This window comes from Strigops habroptila, chromosome 4 (assembly GCF_004027225.2).
Source record: "Strigops habroptila isolate Jane chromosome 4, bStrHab1.2.pri, whole genome shotgun sequence".
Classification (NCBI taxonomy): Eukaryota; Metazoa; Chordata; class Aves; order Psittaciformes; family Psittacidae; genus Strigops; species Strigops habroptila.
In genome coordinates, this window is record NC_046358.1 from 46,468,474 (window position 1) to 46,488,381 (window position 19,908).

Here is a 19,908-nt window from a genome sequence, read left to right on the forward strand (position 1 = left end):
TTCCTTTAATGGTCTCTACTTTGATTGCCACAGAGTAGTACCTATGATCAGTCTTTCCGTTCATCTGACAGTGATTGCTCCTTGTTTCCAAGTGGTAGCAAAGTAACATCTCCTGTCGAGAGCTCTACGATAAGTGATTGAAGTGTTCAGTCTTTTGTCCTTTGTAAGGCTGTGCAGTGCCTGTCATCCATGCCTCGAGTTTCTCAGCATAATGTATTTCCTCAATTTATTGTGCCCCAAAGGCTTTGAACAGGCTTTCTTGTTTCTCATTTTGGGTATCAAACCAACTGACAGACTTGGTTTGATGGGGAGTTGTTCAAGTTCCCCTCTACCTCTTTGAGGAAAGGGGTATTCCTTGTAGGTAATTAAAAGTCAGGCCAGATCAGAAAGGAAAAAAAAAAAAAAAAAAGGGAAATAGTGAATTTCAGCATCCACTTTTCACATTGATTGATGACAAAATTCCCAAGCAGGGAGACAAGGTTACTGCTAGGGAACAGCTCATTTCAAAACCAGTCTTCCCTTGTGCAGGATTCAATACAAAACATCACTGGCTTGACAGAAAATACATGAATGGGCCAACCGCTGAGTGGTTTTACAATAGTGAACAAAGCTGAATGGTGGCTCCAGGACATGCAGTTGTATTTGAAGTGTTCATGTAGGGAATGTGACACACAGCAATTACAGCGGTTTTTGTGTTCTCAGGGAAAGCAAACCCTCCTGAATACTTTCACTGACTGCATCCAGGCATCCTTATTGCTACTCTGGCCTGGCAAAACTCCATTGTTATTGCAAATAGCAGTAAATATCAAAAACTTCCTGCCCATGGATATTTCTAGTTTCAGGTGGTGATTTTATGAGAACAGAGTCTAAGCTCATGAGACTGTTCATGAGAATGTAAAGATTGTTTATTCTTTATGGCCTTGTCCTAACCAAATAGTTATAGTCTCAAATTTGCTATAAAGTCAACCAGAGTTGAAGATCATTGTGCAAAAATACGACTGTGTTCCATTGCCTTCAGGAATTTTTTCTGTGACCTCCTAGGCATGGAGTGTCTGTGAAGATAAATAATCTTGAAGGCTTTCAGTAATAAATAGCAAATAATTTTAGAGTCATAGGATCATAGAATCATTTAGGTTCGATAAGAACTTAAAGATCATCGAGTTCAATGGTTAACTGAGCACTACCAAGTCCACCACTAAACCATGTCCCCAAGTGCCACGTTTATGAGCCTTTAAAATATTTCCAGGGATGGCAACTCAACTACTTCCCTGGGCAGCCTGTTCCAATGCTTGACAAACCCTTTCAGTGCAGAAATTTTTCCTAATATCCAAACTAAACTCCCCTCACACAATTTGAAGCCATTTCCTCTCATCATATCACTTGCTACTTGGGAAAAGAGACCAACACCTCCCTCACTACAACCTCCTGAAGGTAACTATAGATAGTGATAAGGTCTCCCCTGAGCCTTCTTTACTCCAGGCTAAACAACCACAGTCTCCTTTACAACAAATACATCTGCAATTCTGTTTCAGTCAAAAGGAAAATCTGATTATGTCAATTAGGTTGATAATAAGTATGATATTATTTCATTGTGTAATAAAGCTACTAAGCGAATGTTGAACAAATGCAAGAGACTTACCAGAAAGATCTTACAAAGGGTACAATTTTGACATTTTAGTTAGCATGTTTATAGAAAAGGTGAACAAGCCTTCAGTATCTGTTACATGGTTCACTAGAATTAAACCATAGATTATGTGTGTGTGTTTGTGCTCATGTATATGTGCAGTTTATTTTGTATGTATAGTATGTATCTAAAGAGTGAAAAAGAGAAAGATTTTATGTGCCTGCAATACCTGTAGTAAAAATAGATGTAGTAAAAATAACTGGCAAACAATACTTCTCAGAAGGGAAAATTAACAATTTGTAATTTTTTCTTTGAAGGTATCACTGTAAGGTATTTCTTCATTGCCATATTTCACACTTGGGTGTTACATTCTTTTTTTTTTTTCCTGTTTCTTTTTGCTTATACAGTTTAAATTGAGTAAATTTTTACTTCATTTTACTGGGAGTGTCGCTGTGTACCATAAGAGTTTGAGAAAGCAGAAAATAGGGAGTGCAGTTGAGCAGTATTATTGCTGTAACCAGTCAAATTTCTTAACAAGCATGGAAATTCTGTCAGTCATATTTACAGAGCTAATACTCAAAGTGTTTTAGAGTAGTACTTGCAGAGACAAACTTAGAGGTAAGTATTCCTATATTTCAGTTCAGCGTATGAATCAATCACAGGTGTTTAGATAAGAAAATAGCTTGTGCAGCTGCTTCATAGCCTGGAATTGTGATAGATGTAAACACATTCCAACAGAGAACATGAAAGGATGGGGAAGCACGTGGAATGTCTGTGAGTGTCTGCAGAGTAGTTAGGAACACTTTAAAAATACCTTAGCTTACTAATCATATGTGAAGTTACATTTTGAACTGGCCACTCAAGTCTCGCTTTAGCCAATATTTGTATTTTCAATTGAAATCAATTTCTTTGTTTTTCCAGCATTTTAACAGTTTCTGAGATTGTCATTGTTTGTTTCCATTCTCATAAATTGTATACATTAGTCAATATTCAAAATGAAAACAGCAAGTTCAAAACACATAGATAAGATCTACAATTAAAATCCTAGAAGCAAGCAATAGGAAAAAAGAACAAACCTGGAAAATGTGATATAGCTGAAGCTACGTCTGGCTAGAAGCCAAGATTTTCTCTATTTGTGTTCTTAGCACATAAAAAGTGAGCTGTTTGAAAAGCACACATCTCTGAGTAGAAATGGAAGATACTTCAATTCTAAAACTACTCCAAAAAACAAATGCGAAAACAAAAAAAGGAAGAACCCTTCTGATGTTGTTCTTACTATTGTGTCTTTCATCTTTGTGTGAATAGCTGAATGAATTGTCAAAAAATTGCAAAAACAATTGGGCAGTTAAAACTGGTATTCCAATGTACTTTTGAATGTTGTCTCGTATAACAAGACCAAGTTAGAAAGGCTTCTAATTTAATTTCCTTTGCTTGTAGTCTATGAAATTATTTGGTTCTTTGGAAAACGTTGATAAAACAAGAGTTACATCTCTGATCTGATCTGTAGAACCATTAACTTAATTATCAGGATATTTTCGTGTCTGATTATTTCATTTGTGTTGTTCTTTGTATCCACTGTTTATTTAAAGCTCTAAACTTTAGCCCTAGCAAAATCTGCTACAGCATGGACCTCTGTTTTAAAAAGCCATCTTCCATTTTGACAGTTTTCCTTCTATGAGAGGCTCTTCTATTAAACTTCCTAAAGAATTTTGATCACATATGTAATGAATTCAATTTCCTTTAGTTTTACCTTTGTTTACATGAGTGCATTTTCCCCTTCTCTGCATTCTTTTCTCTATTTTCTAGTTCCTTTATCGTTCTTCTCTGAGACAAGTATAACATTAGCTGATTCCAGATGCATTTTCATTTATGAGCCTGTGATTACACAATGGAGAGAGAGAAAGAATATCTCTCTCCCTGTAGGAGAAAAATTTAGGAAATTCGCATCTTTATCTGCTCAGTTGCTTTAAAATTTATCAGAATAGTTATAAAATCAGCAGCATATGAGAGCTTTTCCACATTAAAATTGATTAGTCTCTCATTTATATACGTCTCTTATCACATATTGTTTGACAATATTGTTTGACAAAATAGAGCTCCTAAGTGACAGGTAAACTTATTAAAAATCACCCTTGCTATTGTGACAGCATTGTTGTATGATATCCCTAAAATACAGGCTTTCAAATAGTCTTTCCATATTTTGGAAGAGATACTACGATCTGATTCAAGGATTTAGTCTGCTTGAATTTTGTGTTTTGCATTCAAAAAGAGATTTAAGTCTTGTGTACCTGTGTGGGTTGCATGTAATTACTAGTATTATAATTCAGATGGCACATCTGGACTGGAGGCAGAAGAGCAGAGAAACTGCTCTAACTAACATTTCTCATGCAATATCAACTTGACATGTATTATCATATGAGTGAGTTATAGGCAGAATGCAGCCACAGAATCCGAGCCTCTCCAAACACCAGTTTAATCTCCAACTTGGGTACGATCAAATATGCTGTGAACAGAACTTTTAGTAGTAGTTGTATTATTTAACAAATTACTGCAAGAAAAGGCTTGTCAGAGAAAAGGCTATAAATCAAATGTCACAATATTAGTTTTTGCTAAAGTGACTTCAGTTCCAGATCTGCTCAAAGAATGATGGTGTTATAAAATGTGATCATAGCCTAATGAATCCAGTGACACTGGGTAACAGTTTGAAGGTGAGTCAGACATGGAGGTCTTCTCTTTCATTGTGCCCTGTCTAGAAAAATATTCTTCTTTTCAAGCAGAAATGTTTAATATCTGTCACAACTCTTGATAATCATTAGGGCCAACTTCAGATAAGTTGTCATCTCATCTAATGCACATATTCAGAAAACACAAAGAAATGTCTGAGTCAAAACAGAGGTGGAAAATACAACTTGTGAAAGGGACCAGTGCAAGGCCCAGGGGATTTTCTGTACCAGTAGGAAACTACATAGTGTGACAGGTAATAAAATTTTATGCTGTAGAGGTGACAGGTGCAAAGCTAATGCACAACAATGTGTCATTCTCCTAATTGTCCTCAACACAACCATGAACTTCTTCCTGAATTAGCGTTTATAGAATCACATTAGTAGAACATGACACTAAAAAGCAAATAATAAAGAGGACAGAAAACTGTGAAAATCTTCCTGTATTTGAAAACAGAGGGAATCTGTAACTGTACTTATTGGAGGGAAATAAAAACTACTCTATTTTTGAGGCATGTGTTAACATTTAAAAAAAATTCTTGGAGTCGTAAGTTCTGTTTAGAAGAGAACTTCAGCCTCTAGAAGCCAAAATATCGTTCACCTAAGCTACTTTCAACATCCTTTATATCTAGATCATATATAGGAATTTGGGTTCCCAAGTCACTGAGAAATTTTTAAAGATTGAAATTTTACTAGTAATACCCTAGAAGAAAATAATTTAAACTAATAAAGGCAGTAAATACAGAAATGTCAAAGAAGTGGTGAATGTTGAAGATGGGTCACTGTGTAAGCAATATGAATCACTTAGAAAACTTTATTAGTATATCATTAATACAGCCAAGTATGATTTTTTATATATATATATATAGACTAAATAATGTAAGTAAAATTTACAGGATAGAGGACTATATCCTAAAAAGTAAAGATTTAGGAGAAGATTTGAAATCATAGCAAGAAATCTGCTGAATATAAGTACTAGCAGATGTATAAAGAGCTAAGTCCCCTGTAGAATTAGAAGGTTGGTTTTGATCTTACCTTTGTATTCCCAGGAAGAAGAACACAATAATTCTACAGAATTCAGAGAAGAACCATTAAATCTTTTAAGTGGTTGAAAGTTGGACCATATGTTACAACAGTATCAGAACTCAGACTGTTCAGGTCTACAAAGATCTTACATAGTGACCTGATTACATTCCAGTAATACTGAGCCACATGGAGAATAAACTTTGAATAAAATTTCTATTTCAGCAGCAATGGCTTGATATCAGTTAGAGGATTTCAGGCTGTAAACAGTGAAAGTAATTAGTTTATAGGAAACGATATTAAATGCTTTGATAGAAACTCATTTCAAAGCAAGATTGGATATTTATTTCAATGTGATCTACAGCGCGAACTGAAGCAAGTTCAGGGAGGGTCTCAGATTATATTAAATACCAAATCGGATAGAATTATCAAAATTATTTCTTCTGGTCACAAATAATCTCTGAACTCTTACTTCAGGGAATTAAATTAATTTTCATGTTCTATTAATGGACAATATGTAGTAGAAGCACAAACTCAGAAGACCAGTAGCAGCAGAAATAACACAGCAACTGTGGTCTTTAAAGATAGAGTGCCAGTCAGAGCTTTGGGTATTTTAATATGTGATGCTCAAATTAATTTAAAACTTTCTGGAATTCTCAACAAGATGCTTTTAATTTCCTTATCTCTGTGTAATTCACTGTGTTGTTTAGAAACATCTGTAGCTGCAGTCTGTCTTCTGGGAGAAAAATATTCTGAGAGTCAGAGTACTTTTAGAATTTAGAACCTTACTGGAAAAAGTTGTTGATTTTTGAGGCTCCTGTCTGTAATGCTGATGAGTAAACCAGAATCTGGGATCACTTATGAAATCTGAAAGACTTTTGTATGTCACTTCCTGACATAATGACCCTATTTTGAGAAACAAAGACTGACTTTGTTCTCTGGCAGTGAATAGAAGAACAAATGAGGGACTGAAGCCATTTGAGGAAATAGGTATCTTGGGAAAACTATGAGAAAGAAATAGGCACTGAAACTTATAACCTGAATAGTTGTTACATTTTTCCATGACTTCCAAACAACATTAGTATGCATCTGATCTGGCATACCAGTTCTGTGATGACATATGAGGAGAAACCAGGCATGGATTTACAAGATGATAAAGAGGATTTTAGATTTCATGTAGCAGTGTCCTACTATAAGAATAGTGCAGACACACTGGCCCATTCTTCTCCTTACATTCCTCAGTCAGACAAGATCTCTGTGTGCCCAGAAGTGATCTTTGAAATGATCACAGAATCGAATCACAGAATGCAAGGTTGAAGTATCATCAAGTATCATCTGGTCCAATCTAAATGATAGACAGCAGCTGCTGTGTGCAGAATGAACTGAGCCTGGGCTGGGGACTGTGGAGAGAGGTTGAGTTTGTTACTGTTAACAAACAGTCCAGCCTTCTGAAAAGAAGAAAGGGCTCAAGAGTTGCACAATGACAATTCATGACCTGGTCTATTTCAATCCTGAACATCTTATTTTAGGGTTTTTTTAAGAGACATTTATAAATCTGTGTTTCTAATGAAGATATTTTACATTTTACGTTTATTTGTCCTACATTTAAGAGTATCGAGACAGATTTCAGCTTATTTCATATTTCTGTTACAAAGGATGCTATTTAATGATTATTTCTTCCCAGTGAAACTGACTTGGAAGAAGTGTGTGTAAAAGGAAACGCTGTCTTCATAAAACAGAAATTCATAGCAAAACATCATTTTAAATAAGGTCCTGATAGCAGTAACTGTCTCAATTTTGGACATTTTTTTCTAATCCTGTCTCTTGGAGCAGGGTAGCTCAGTATGAAGCTTTTCATGAATGAAGTGGCATCTTTACTGACTATGGAGATATAAAATTAGGATAAATACAGCCCATTCCCCTTGTAGTCAAGAAGGTGACATTTAATATGCCTTGAGACCCTTTCCTGAGTAAGAAGCTAGAAAGTGTGAGTAAAAATGTTTCAATAGGGCCCATCTCCAAGTATTTTCCCATTATTATCTGTGGTCCTCCTTCCAAAATGTCAGCGTTTAACACTTCATTTTGTTTTGCCTGGAAGTCAAGAGTAAAGAAGTTTCTCCGTAGACTCTGCAAGGAAAGATGAACTATGCATTGTTGGCATGTCCAGTTGAGCCTAAATTCATCCACAACTTCACTCTTCATCCTTGTGAGAAGCCTGTCCAAACTATAACAGAAAGGTGTTCCCATGCACTCCCTGTCGTTTCTGTTGGCTGGTCTTGCAGAGAGGAAGCATTTCCCAGGATGATTTTGAATATTCAGAGCCACTAAGGGGGACACAGCTGGGCACAGAGCATCCCTTTCACTACAGGAGCCTTTCTCCTTCCCTAGCTCTTTATTATACCCCTTCTGCTTCCTTTACCCTCAGGAAGCCAGATGTTTTTAAAGAAGAAGGGACACAGAGCTTCCAGAACACTGCGGAGACAGGCCTACCAGATTGGTGAGCACTGGTTTTGAAACACTTGGGACATTGAGACACATGCATGCTCACAGGCAGGCTTGACTAGGTGTCTGTCAGTGCAGAGCTTGGAGCACAGATTCTACAAGTGGTTGCCATACAGAAGGAAATGGTATTTTTATTCTGTCCATTAAATAACATTGCCTTGTCAGTTAAGTTCTTATGCACCAGTGCACTGTAGACGTACATGGCTCCACAACATTAGTAAACTTGAAGTTCTGTTAACATCAAGAGTGTTTACATTACTCACCAATAGCAGCAAATATCTTTATCCATCAAGTCTTTTCCCTTTTAAAAATACAGCAAATTAGGAAGAAACCTGCTTGAAGGTAGTAGCGGAGTACAGCTCTAGGGAAATCCCTGTTAAGACTCTTCAGTCATACCTGCATATTTGTTTTTCCATTAACATGCTGATCATCTCTAAAGCAGGCTAACTGGATTGCTCATGAAATCTCTAAACTATCCAGTACACTTTTTTACCAAAATACATGTACAATTGTATGTTAGATCTTATTTAGGAGGATGGCTTAATAACATAGATTAATTTACAGAACTTACCTCCTATCACAGACAGGCCAAAGGGACAGGAGTGATAACAGGGGGAGAGTATACCACCTGTCATTTTCTCCATTAACAAACAGAAAAAATAGTTTCTATAGTTTGATTCTTGTAGAAATTAAATATAGGCTGAAAAGTAATGAAAAACCTATGGCGGGCTAGTACCCAAAAACTTCAGTCATGTGAGGATCCTCACTGAGGTTAATGGGCCTGTTTTTATAACAAAAGGTTGGAGGATTGAATTACAGCTTAACTTCATTTTGCATACTAGAAAAACAAGTTTCTGTACACATTACTGGATCAATCTGCTATATCCGTAGCCTTCTAAAATGGTTTAGCAATTGATTGTTTATGCTGAAGCCAGGTTGTCATAAATTTAGGTTTTCCTCATTAAATTGACTAAAGAGATCAACCCATTAGAATCTTAAGCTGTACACTACACATCCTCAAAAAATGAACTGCAGTTAGCTTATAAGAACCTGCCATCTTTAAAACATTTTAGATGAATGTGAAGAACATAGTATAGACTGTCTGCTTTATCAGAATTTGCTTAGAAGCTGAAAGCTATCAGCAGGTGATCAACTTGGAATACCTCATAGAAGTCACATGTCATTGCTAATAGCCTAAATCCAGAGGACACATTAAATGAGCCTTTTGGCTCTTCTAAGCAGTGCTGGGGCAAGCATCAACAAAAAAAACCCCAGCCGTTAGAATAAAACCTTGCTACCCAAAGCATGAGCAGTAAGAAAATGCTTCTTCTCCCATCTTTGTGCTTGAAGGAATTTAGTCCAGTATCCTAGAGACAAATGAAGGTCTAGTTCCTTCTGTCAACTAACAAACAGCTGTCAAAAAATTGACTTGCTGGTCCCAGACAGAATAAGTTTCTCTTTCAGTTCCTTCTCTTCACTTGTTTCTAATAAACTGTAGTTTACTCTTCTTGGATAATTTGTACTATGTTTTAGTAAACAAAAATCAATGTCATATTTTATTTGACATTTTATAAAAAAATAACTATTTGGTTTAAGACATAGCTGGTGACAGGGAATTTTAAAGGCCTTTTTATATTGTCTCTGACCTGTGGCTTCCAACTCATTTTTCTTCTGGAGACAGACATTTTTCCAAGTGACTAAGTTGTGATTCTGTAAAAGGTGGAGCTTTACAGAGAAAACGCATTGCCTTTAGGGACTGCATTTCTACCTGTCATAGAGACATCCATACTGTAGTTCAATAGCAGTTACACCACTTTACACAAGGGATGAATTTACTTTAAATTCACTTTAAATTTATTTAGAATTTACTTTTACTTAAAATTGAATCTAAAGCAAAATGAAAATGTAAGAAATTCCATTATAACAATACCATGCCCCTGCATGTCAGACTTTGTAATACTATTTGCAATATATAAGCAATTGTCACTAATTACATTAGTCATAATATTTTACTTTCAGATATGTCAGTATAAGCCAATCCTCATATTTTATGAGTGTTCTGAAAGAACTAACTGCAGAACCATGTTTACTCTTCAGACTCACCAGTGGCCTGAAATCTTTACTGATGAGCAGTGTCTGATTACTGAGGCATTGATTACTGTATTATGTGGTGTAATCTTCACCACACAATTATACATAAGTTATATAATAAGTTATGTAAGTTATATAAGTTAAAAGTTGTATATAAGTTTTGTAATAAGTTATATATATTAGATAAATTCTATATATATATGTTATATAATTTCAACCCAGCTACAACTGTTGAATATTTTTCACTCCAAAAGTGAAGACTTTTCAGTGAATCCATGTAGATTCACCTCTTTCATAAGAAGGAAGATAAAACAGAAGCAATGATCTTTATCAGTGAAATACCATCCAACTTCTCGGAAAAACTAATAGACTTCTGGGAAGTACTGGGATAGGATTCATTGTCCCAAGCCAGTAAACTTTTCAGGGATAAAGTATTAGTTAATGCAACCAGCTGTTCTCAGGCTTTTTCTTACATTCAGGGCTTAATATAATGGCACGGCACCTGAATTATCAAAGCTTTGGTCCTGTTCTTTCAGCATTTATGAAAAAAATAGTAATTACAATTCACAAGCAAATGCTTGCAGATGCATGTACACAAGCAGCAGACAAGAATGCAGTTCAGGACCCAACCATCAACAATATAATTCCTTCATGTAGGAATGTTCCATACTGCAGAAGCACATGGCTTCTACAACATGGGACCTTTTCCTGTGGAACTACCATGGCTATCTCTTTTTCTGACCTTTATGCTCTTTTGTCATTCTGGCATATATATGAGTGGAAGTCTTCTGAAATAGTTCATGAAAACAGTGGAGTAAAATATGTTGTCATCAAGATACAGAGACAGAGGAAAAGCTGAAGGCATTAGGCAGATCTCATGGTAACTTCAGCAGGAGTTGAAGACCTCTGATCAAAGTCTCTTTGAGTTCATAAATGTAACGTAAAAAAGAATACTCTGCAAAATAGCATTCTTACTTGCAGCAGCAGCAATAAAAGGACCAGCAAAAAGTAGCAAAGACAGATTATTTTATGTTGTTATCAGATAGACAAAACTTCCATAGTCATGTTGGACAAGCCAAAAGCTGCTGTAATTATTCCAGCTTTCCTCACAAGCTGGCCTATATTCTTAGGGAAAACATACTGCATCTGTTCAAAGTGATCCAGGGAAATACCACAGAAGGTAGAAGGAAGAAATATTATAAGAACATGATGAAATACACTGGAGAATTTTGAAACAAATACAGTTTCAGAAGATTGCCCATATGTTCCTACATACATCATCAAAATCAGATCTTCTTCTGCCTTAGAAAACCAGACTAGTCAAAACACAGAATTCCTATTACATTCAAATATTTATTCAGTAAATTACATGCATTGAAATACATTGAAATACATTCATCAAATTACATTCAATATTACATTCTACAGAAGACAGGGTTTAGCTGGCTAAACCTAATATGGCATCTATTCACTATTCTGCATCCTGCAAATTACTGATATGCAAAATATTCCTGTTGGCCTTGAGGTGAGAAGTGTGTGACAGGCTTTGTCTTTATGCCTAGCTGCATTCTTCCATTCACTTTGAAATCTCTCACTTCAACTGGATGAGCACAAGAAAAATGAGAGTTTATCATAAAGGATCAAATCCATATCCCATGTTTCCTCAAACAGAAATGTCATTGAGCTTGTCGAGATCTCTGAGTACAATAAGTACAGTCTCTTTGGTTTTGGTTGTTTGGGGTTTTTTTAATGAAAGTTTTACTTTGGTAAAGTCTTTGTTGTTTTGGAGGTGTTTCTTCTGTTTTTTTCTGATGTGGAACTAGAAGCTTGATTGGGATCTTTGCACACAAGAGGAATTCCTAGCAGGTCTTTGTACCTTAGTTATATATCCTTTTCTAGGAAATCTGTTTAGCAGAAAAAAGACCTCATAAGATGCAAAATTAGCACTAACCACTGTTCCCACTTTGTGTGGGCATAGCCAGAATGTGCTAAGTTCAGGGTACCTACAGACAGCACGTAGCCTTTTGAAGTTTGCAGTCAACTGCTGTAGTTTAGAGGAGCAGCTGGTCTCCTTTGGTCTTTAGTGTGTGATGTAGGATCACTGCTAGCACTTCAGTTTTCACTGTGCGTCCAGGAACCTGTAGCTCTGCTGAATCTGTGCAAAATCATGTCTGAAGGGATCATTATTTCAGCATATAACTGAAATACTGGAGATGCTTCCAAATAAAGTAAAACAGTAGGCAAGAAAGGTTACTGAGCTCTGCTTTTGTACTCACGATAGACACTTCTGCATGCCTCTGGTGCATTATAGTGCATGCACATCTTTATGTATCTGTGTCCAATATATCCATAAAGCACTCAGGTTTAAGGGACTAACTGTGGTGGTTTGCATGCACAAATTTTGCAGGTATGGGTTTCCAGAAGACCTAGATTTATAAAAGCCAGAGTACAATAATCACAAGTGTTTCTATTAACCACCCAACAGTAATAGCTGTATACGGCAATGAACAACCAGGACTGGAAATGACTGTCAGGTAATGAGGTTAATTTGAATGAATGAGACTACTGTGGCAAAGAACTTGGTGGAAATGGTCCTGGAAATTAGTAGTGAACTGTGGATTTTGTACTTTGACAGTGGCTTGGTAAGTCAGTCCTAACTGAATGTTCCGGTTCGAATTTACAGGGATAACTCATTTTACTTCAAAGTGGTAGGTGATGCAGATCACCATTTGTTGTTACTTGTTTTCTAAATTAAATTATAACACTGAGCAGTTTAATTGCATGTATCAAACTGCTGGTGTTAAGGGTTGTATCACTGAAAAGGCTGACAGATTTATAATTAATGACAGTGAAGCACACAATAGGATCAACAGAAGTGAATTAACAGATGTTGATTTCTATTTGAAAGAGAAAATTACACTGTAATTTAGGGTACTTCAGAATGGCACTTAAAACATTGAGAATTCTTGGCTGTACTGTAGCTATTTCTTTAGAGGGAGATAGATAAAGAAAAAAATCTCCTACGTGGCTGATGTCTGTTTTAATGAGGCTTGCATAATTTTCTTGTTCAAGCTCTTAAGCTCCTGCATATCTTTTCAGTTCAAAGACAGCTTAGTAATCAAGTGCTCTGTAACAGTTTTCCACAAACTAGCTTTGATAATCAGAATTCTGCATGAATCCAGAAAGCGTTCCTATTCTGGTATACTGCCAGCCTGCAAGCCCTCTCTTCAAATAAATGAAATCAAGTGGCATGTCAACTGCAATGTTATGCATCTGCTTATTGGATTCTATACATCCTGCTGCCACTATACAGCAGACACCCTCCAACTAATTTTCAGATCGTACTGCTTATTCTGTTCTGTTCCGTATAAAAAGGGTCAGGACATTGAGGCAGTGACGTCGATACTCTGTTTATCAGATTGACAAAATTAGCATGTAATATAAAGGTATACTTAAAAGTACATGGTTTCTTTATGCAAAGTATTATGTCTGCAGTTTCAAAAATATATGTACAATACATATAATATTTGTACAGACACAATCTGCTGTAGATGGGGATTTCTACTGTTGATAAAAAGGTTGGATTTGTGCTTTCTTACCTATATGAATAGTTTCGTAAACTGTGAGTAATTGTTCTAGAACAACTTTTCTTAGTTGTATTTACAGAAGATGCTGGGTTGTGATGTGCAACATACAGGGAATGTAATTTTTGCCATCAATTTCAGCAGGTTAGAAAAGCACACTCCCTTCTTGTGCACAGTGTCACTCTGACTTTGAAAATCACCAAATGAAACAGAACAGTTTTGCCATCTGGAAATGAGACTTCCCATCAAAATCTACTTTACATTGATTCAGGTATTCACCATTATATTTGAGGACATGTTACAGTTCTGTCCCGGAAGGAAAAAAATCCAAGAGTGGCACCTTCACAAGACATTTTAAAGCATTTATCATACTAAATTAGACCATTAGTCTAGCTAATCCTGTATCCTGTCCCTGGCAGTGGCCAGAACATAGTTCCTGATTTGTACCTGCTCAGTGAGTGTTATTTCTCAGCTTCGTGGTGATTTGTCACAGGCTTTTTTGAACAATCTTTTCCTCTTATGCTCAGATGCCAAAGTTATTTTGTCTATTCTTTCATAAGTTAATTGTCTTCACTTTATTCTTTTTCCATGACAATCCAAAGGAGAAGCTGCTCATTGCTATACAACAAATTAAACGAGAAGTAGCATCTTCATATCTGATTATATCAAATATGTTTTAATAGACATTTGAATGATAACTCTCTGTATTAATTCGACTAAAGGCAAGGAAAATGTTCGCTGCAGTTGATTGAAGTGTTGATTGAAGATTACAGCAGGTGACTCCTGTAAGGAGTGTTTTGTGTTAATTGCCAAGTCATGGAACTGCCAGACTCAAGTAGCATAGAAAGTTAGACAGACCTGAGTGACAAAAAGAAATGTGCCCAATGAGTTAGAAAGAGAGAAACCTTCTGCAAAGGCAAGGGAGAGAATTCTGTAAATGTCTTCTTTCTTCAGAATAAAAAACAAGCTAGCATAATAATTCCATTTATTACAATAAAATTTCTATCTTTGATTTTGGAAGGATTCAGTGCATTTTGCAACTATCTGAAGATGATAGAGAGTGCTATTGGTTGAATAAAGTTTTAGAGGTAGAATTTTTAAATGTCTTGCATAACCAGATGGTAAAGAAAGGGACATATTATAGAGGTCACTCGACTGGAAATGCTAAAAAAAAATGCACCGGCTCCACTAATTTCAACGTTTTACATTACATGTAATAAAAAAAAAAAAGTATGATGAACTACTCCAGTGATATGCTACCCTCATAAACAAAGGTGTGAATTGAGTTCTCACCTGGTTTGAGTTTGGGCTTATTTTGGGTTTGTTTGGTTTTTTTCCTTTGTTAAGTAATTTTATATATATACACACATACATATATTTGGTATGTAAGTAGGAGAACTTCCATTCTGTTTAACAACAGTTAAATATAGAGTTGACTGCTTTTCACTGTTCTTTACATTATTCTCAAACCACAGTCAAAAACAAGCACACTTCATAATTCAGACTTAGGATGTTCTCAGACAGGTGGTCTTGCTACCTAGGGATAACTCTCAAATATTAAAGCAAGATAAAATGAAACAGCCTGAAGCAAGCTCCAGAAAGGTCCTCAGCTGCATCACAACCTAATGAGAAAAATACACTGAAAGCAGTCTTAGTTTAGTAATAGTAGTGTGTCTGACTGTCATCGAGCTTCAGGAAGACCTTATCAACCTGTGTAAAGAACATGTATTCCTTGTTGCATTCCAGTCTGCACTCCAGTCCTCGTTGGCAAGGATTAAGGAATGCTTAGATCTTGAGAGACTTTTGCTATTAAAAACTCTATAATTATCTTAAGCAGTATCTTGTTACATACAGATTATTAATTAGACAATGAATATGAAACAGTTGGTTCTGAAGAAGATACTGACAGTAGCCAACAACAGACTTGCTTCTTTCCTCTTGCCTTCACCAGTTAGTGAAGACTTGCACTGGATTTTGGATAAAATGATCCTGAGATTTCAGAAGGGGCAGCTGAAAAAATGTCTGTTTCCTGAAGAACAAAGGAGATGGTTTTTGTTCGAATCCATATGTTCTGTATTTCTCCCAAAGAAAACAGAATTCAGCCATTCATAATAGGCCATTTAGAGTATCCAAGATACCCAGTACACTAAGCAAAAGTTGTGGAGGCATGCCACAATACCTGAAACCACCATTTCGTTTTAAAAAATGGTAGGGTATAATTCTATCTATTGATTATAGCCTGCTCTGTGGCACCAGCAATCTGACCTTCTTTCTGCTGTAGTTTGTTGCCTACCTCTTACAAAGAAATATGACCCTAAACAGTGGATGTAACCAAACATAAATAGAAAAGTTTTCCAGGATAACCGCACTGTCATACCAAAGAAGATGCTGCATCAGTCACTGGACATGGTGGAGAAAGGGTCTTGAGTCTTTCTGCCTGTAAGGCATGACCAGGTTAGAGGACATGTGAGGGCTCTCTGGTGAGGAGGTGAGGGGTGTGCAGGGTTGCATGCACTTGCGATGTCTGCTCAGTGAGGGAGCAAAGTCTTTCTCGTGTGACATAAATCATAGTGTGCACAGCACCACATAATGCTAACTGCTGCTTTGATTTCAATAAACCATGGGCAAAGACAGGATGCTCAGAGGAAAGGAGTTTTCTTTCTGAGACCTTTTGAAATACACCATTTCTGTTAGTCTCTGAAAGGTCAACCAGGATTTGCCCAGTATTTCTAATTTTCCTGTTTCCAGCTCAAACCCCAAAATAACTGCAGTGATTCTCTTTTATTGAAATGTAGCCAAAGCTCCTAAAGGACAGCCCACATGCCACCTGCAGCCTGCAAAGCCTTGATAACCCATAATGGTATTTTGTAATTGTAGTGTGGCATTTAACTGAGGTGTTGTATTCTAGGTGAAGTCCTTTATACAGTCACTAGCATTCTAAGAAGGAACAGCCTTCCATGAAAAACTTTGAGAATCATTGAAATAAAAACATACTGTTGAAGGAACATTACATACAGTCATAGCAACTGGTCAGCTTCTGGTCAGTTCACAAATGTTACAGTATGTATTTAATATATTGAAAATTCTTTTGAGTTCCTTTGGTCTTATGTAAGCTGTATTACTGAGTTTCCCCACTAGTTTAGATCTCAAAAAAAAAAAGAATCTAAAAAGAAATTAGTTAAGACACCAAAACTGAAATACACTCAGCTTCTATCGTTCACCTTTGCAGTTGTACTCTTTGTGTGGAGGAACACTACATGTCCCCTTACAGTTTCTCGGGAAGTTAGATAGACATTTGAACAGGATGGATTGTGTTTTTTCAAGATGAAGTGAATGTACAGCTGGCTTTGCTGCAGAGCCCTCTAATGGAGAAGACAGGCAAAGGATTTATTCCCACTTTTCACTAATGAAAGTTTGAAGTGGAGCCTTACCCCTAGTTTTGCACGCATGAAATAAGCTAGACAGGTAGTACTGCAGCCTGCTTGGTGGGCAGTAATTTTCATATGTCAGGTCCCTTTATATAGGCCTGTCAGTTCATCTAAATCATAGTTTGTATTGCTGCCTACTGTGCAAATTACATACTTTTATACACGTGTGTTAGTGTTCTTCAATCCCAGCCTGAAGTATCCCAATGTTCCTGTTGCAAAGCTTTTAGACAGAAAGGTGCCAAACGGTGTGGTGTTCACTTAATGAGACTGTATGGAGTAGAGCAGGGTGGAGTCTTAAAAAGGAAAAGATCTTATATTAGCCAAGAGTTGTATCTCTTTCTTAAAATAGTGTGTGTGTATACATCTGTATGTGTGCACACAGACACTTGCTTACACTACAACTCGTACTAGTTCCATGCCACTAATCCACTTGCCTGTTCTTTTCTGTAGCCCAGATGATTTACTGAATGCACTGAATGAGGGTATCAGCCGTGCTGATGTCATCATTACATCAGGAGGTGTATCTATGGGGGAAAAGGTATGCTAAATTTAAGTATGACTTCCTACAATATATGTAAGAATTTCAAGCCAGAGTCTGTCGTCAGAGCTTCTACGTTTGTATTAATGTTTATTTTAAAAGGGATCTTACTTTTTTTGGAATGCTTAAATGTGAACTAATTAAGAAAATAGTCTTCAGTGCTATCCTCATTCCCTTTGTTCCTATTACTGTACAACAGGGAAGATTTTAGTTCTTGATTTGCAAATGTGTTTTTATTTAAGGAATGATTTATATAGTTATGATGAGGAAGGTGTTTGGTTAATAGCACATGAAGGCAACAGACTTCTTTTTAATCTTAGAGCAGGTGAAAGTAGATAGAATAAAGCTATTTTGAAAGCACTTTGAAAAGCAACCTGAGTATATAAATAGCCCGTTCTTGCTCAGCAGATCTGTCTCCTGAATATGCCAAAGCTGTATCTGTTACAAAAATAGTTTTATCACATTTTGCGCCTGATAGTCCTACAGAGGCAATACATACGAGACACAGTGAGCTGATATATTTGCCTTTTGAATCATTAACAGAATTGTTGATTGAGTTCCTGTTGGTAATCCCTGTGCCAAAACCATCAAAGAAAATAGGGATACACAGATGCTGGTGGGGCGTAGATGAACCTTCAGGACATTTATTAATCATGACTCAAGGAAAACTCAGATTACTTTTTGATCCCAGGCTGAATCTGTGAGTTTGGCAGGTAAAAGAAACATCTCTCCTTTTATAATATCAGATACTAAAGACAGTCATTAGGAGATGGCAAACATGAGTGCTGGTTTTGTCACTTTTCTGAGTAGAAATCATATTGTTGGATACATCATGAAAATGGATAACTAGTTAAACCAGTGTCAATTACTTTCAATCCCATCATTGTCCTCAGTAGTCTTAGAAAAATAATCAAGGACAAGTGCTCATTGTTAAATTGGTAACGTGGCAACATAGTGCAGAGACAGGAACACTTGGAGGTGACTGGACTGGTGGATGGTCTTACAGGTGTTCATGCCTTCTGGCTAATTTTTCCCAAGCCTGAATCTGAGGCAACAGCATGAAGTCATAGACTATATTCCCCTGATGGTTACCCCTCTGATACTGAGCTTTCAGCAGTTTTAATGAAATAACTGTGAACATCCAGAAAGTAAATAGAAAGTAAAAAATTATTTAGAATTCATGCCTGGCTGAAAAAAGTTGCTGCTTTCTAAGTATTTGAACACACACCCAAAAGAAAAAAATAAGAGAGAGAAAGATGGGAAAACTGCAAGGGAGCTTCACATTTACTGCTACAATAATCTTTCTCCATAGATGTCTGTTATGTCCTTTGTCTTCAATCTCACTAAACACAACAGACAGGGTACTACATCTTGAAACACAGCAATTTTCAAGAAAGACTAAACAAGTAATTCAATTTGGTTTAATAACTGGATCAATTGTATTTATGCAAAATCATTTAACTTTAACGCACAAGCTACCCACAGTTTTTCCTTTCTAAGGACTGTTAACCCCAGCCACTGTGAATTAGACCATGTCCCCAAGAAATTGCAGTAATTACAGTATCCTGGAAAACTATGATTTCTACAGTACAGTATTGATTTCAGAAGTACTAGGAGATTTTTAAATCTACTGCTAGATAGCTTCCATGGCAAAAGTTAAATAACTTGATGATTTTAAGTCTTAACTTTGAACCATACAGGTTTTTTCCATCTTTGACATAGAGAATGTTTTAGTAGTAGGTATTTGTGGGGTCCTCTAAGATTCTGATGCTGCTGCTGACGTTTAAGTAAATGCATTACTATGTCCTCGTGGAGTCAGGATGGCACCTAAACTAAGTCTGTTCTTCACCACTTCTTTTTGAAAATACTTTTTTCAAATACTGGAAATTCCCCACTGGACTGTAGCACTTTCAGGATATGAAAAGTCTTTCATCTTCACTTGATATTAATTAATTGCTTTGAATGCTTAGATGATGTAAGCCACTTTGATGTTACTTAATTGATTTTCTCTTTTGAATTTGAACAGGACTATCTTAAACAGGTGCTGGATATTGATCTTCACGCACAGATTCACTTTGGCAGAGTTTTTATGAAACCAGGGTAAGAAACCTTTCAACTTAGGCAGCATAGATGGGGGCTATAGTGGGCCAAATATCCTGTAGAAGTTCTTCAGTAGATTTCAGTTTTCCAAATATACTATATATATGGGAAAAGAAGCAAAATCAGTCCTGTTCAGATTATTCATCATCTTTATGGGTGAAATCAACTGGAACAGAGACGTTACTTTTTATCAGTAAAAGATATTTCTCTGATAACTGTTGCAAATCAAGCTTGGGGACTGAGGAGAAACCAGCATGCTGTAAATGTTGCCACAGTCTTCACTGTGATCACAGAGCTC

The 19,908-nt window shown here is 36.4% G+C and overlaps 1 protein-coding gene across 17 annotated transcripts in view; it reads left to right on the plus strand.

Annotated features, from left to right (window-relative positions):
- GPHN (gephyrin) overlaps positions 1-19,908 on the plus strand; it is a 312,212-nt gene that overhangs the window by 284,367 nt on the left and 7,937 nt on the right. For 10 of the 17 annotated variants that reach the window (XM_030481574.1, XM_032919854.1, XM_032919855.1 and 7 more), the window contains 2 exons: positions 17,423-17,510; positions 19,537-19,610. In XM_030481574.1, coding sequence (XP_030337434.1) covers positions 17,423-17,510; positions 19,537-19,610 — 162 coding nt within the window. Of the gene's footprint in view, positions 1-7,792; positions 7,865-17,422; positions 17,511-19,536; positions 19,611-19,908 lie in introns of all 17 variants that reach the window. The other 7 variants (XM_030481561.1, XM_030481563.1, XM_030481562.1 and 4 more) reach the window with 1 other exon arrangement.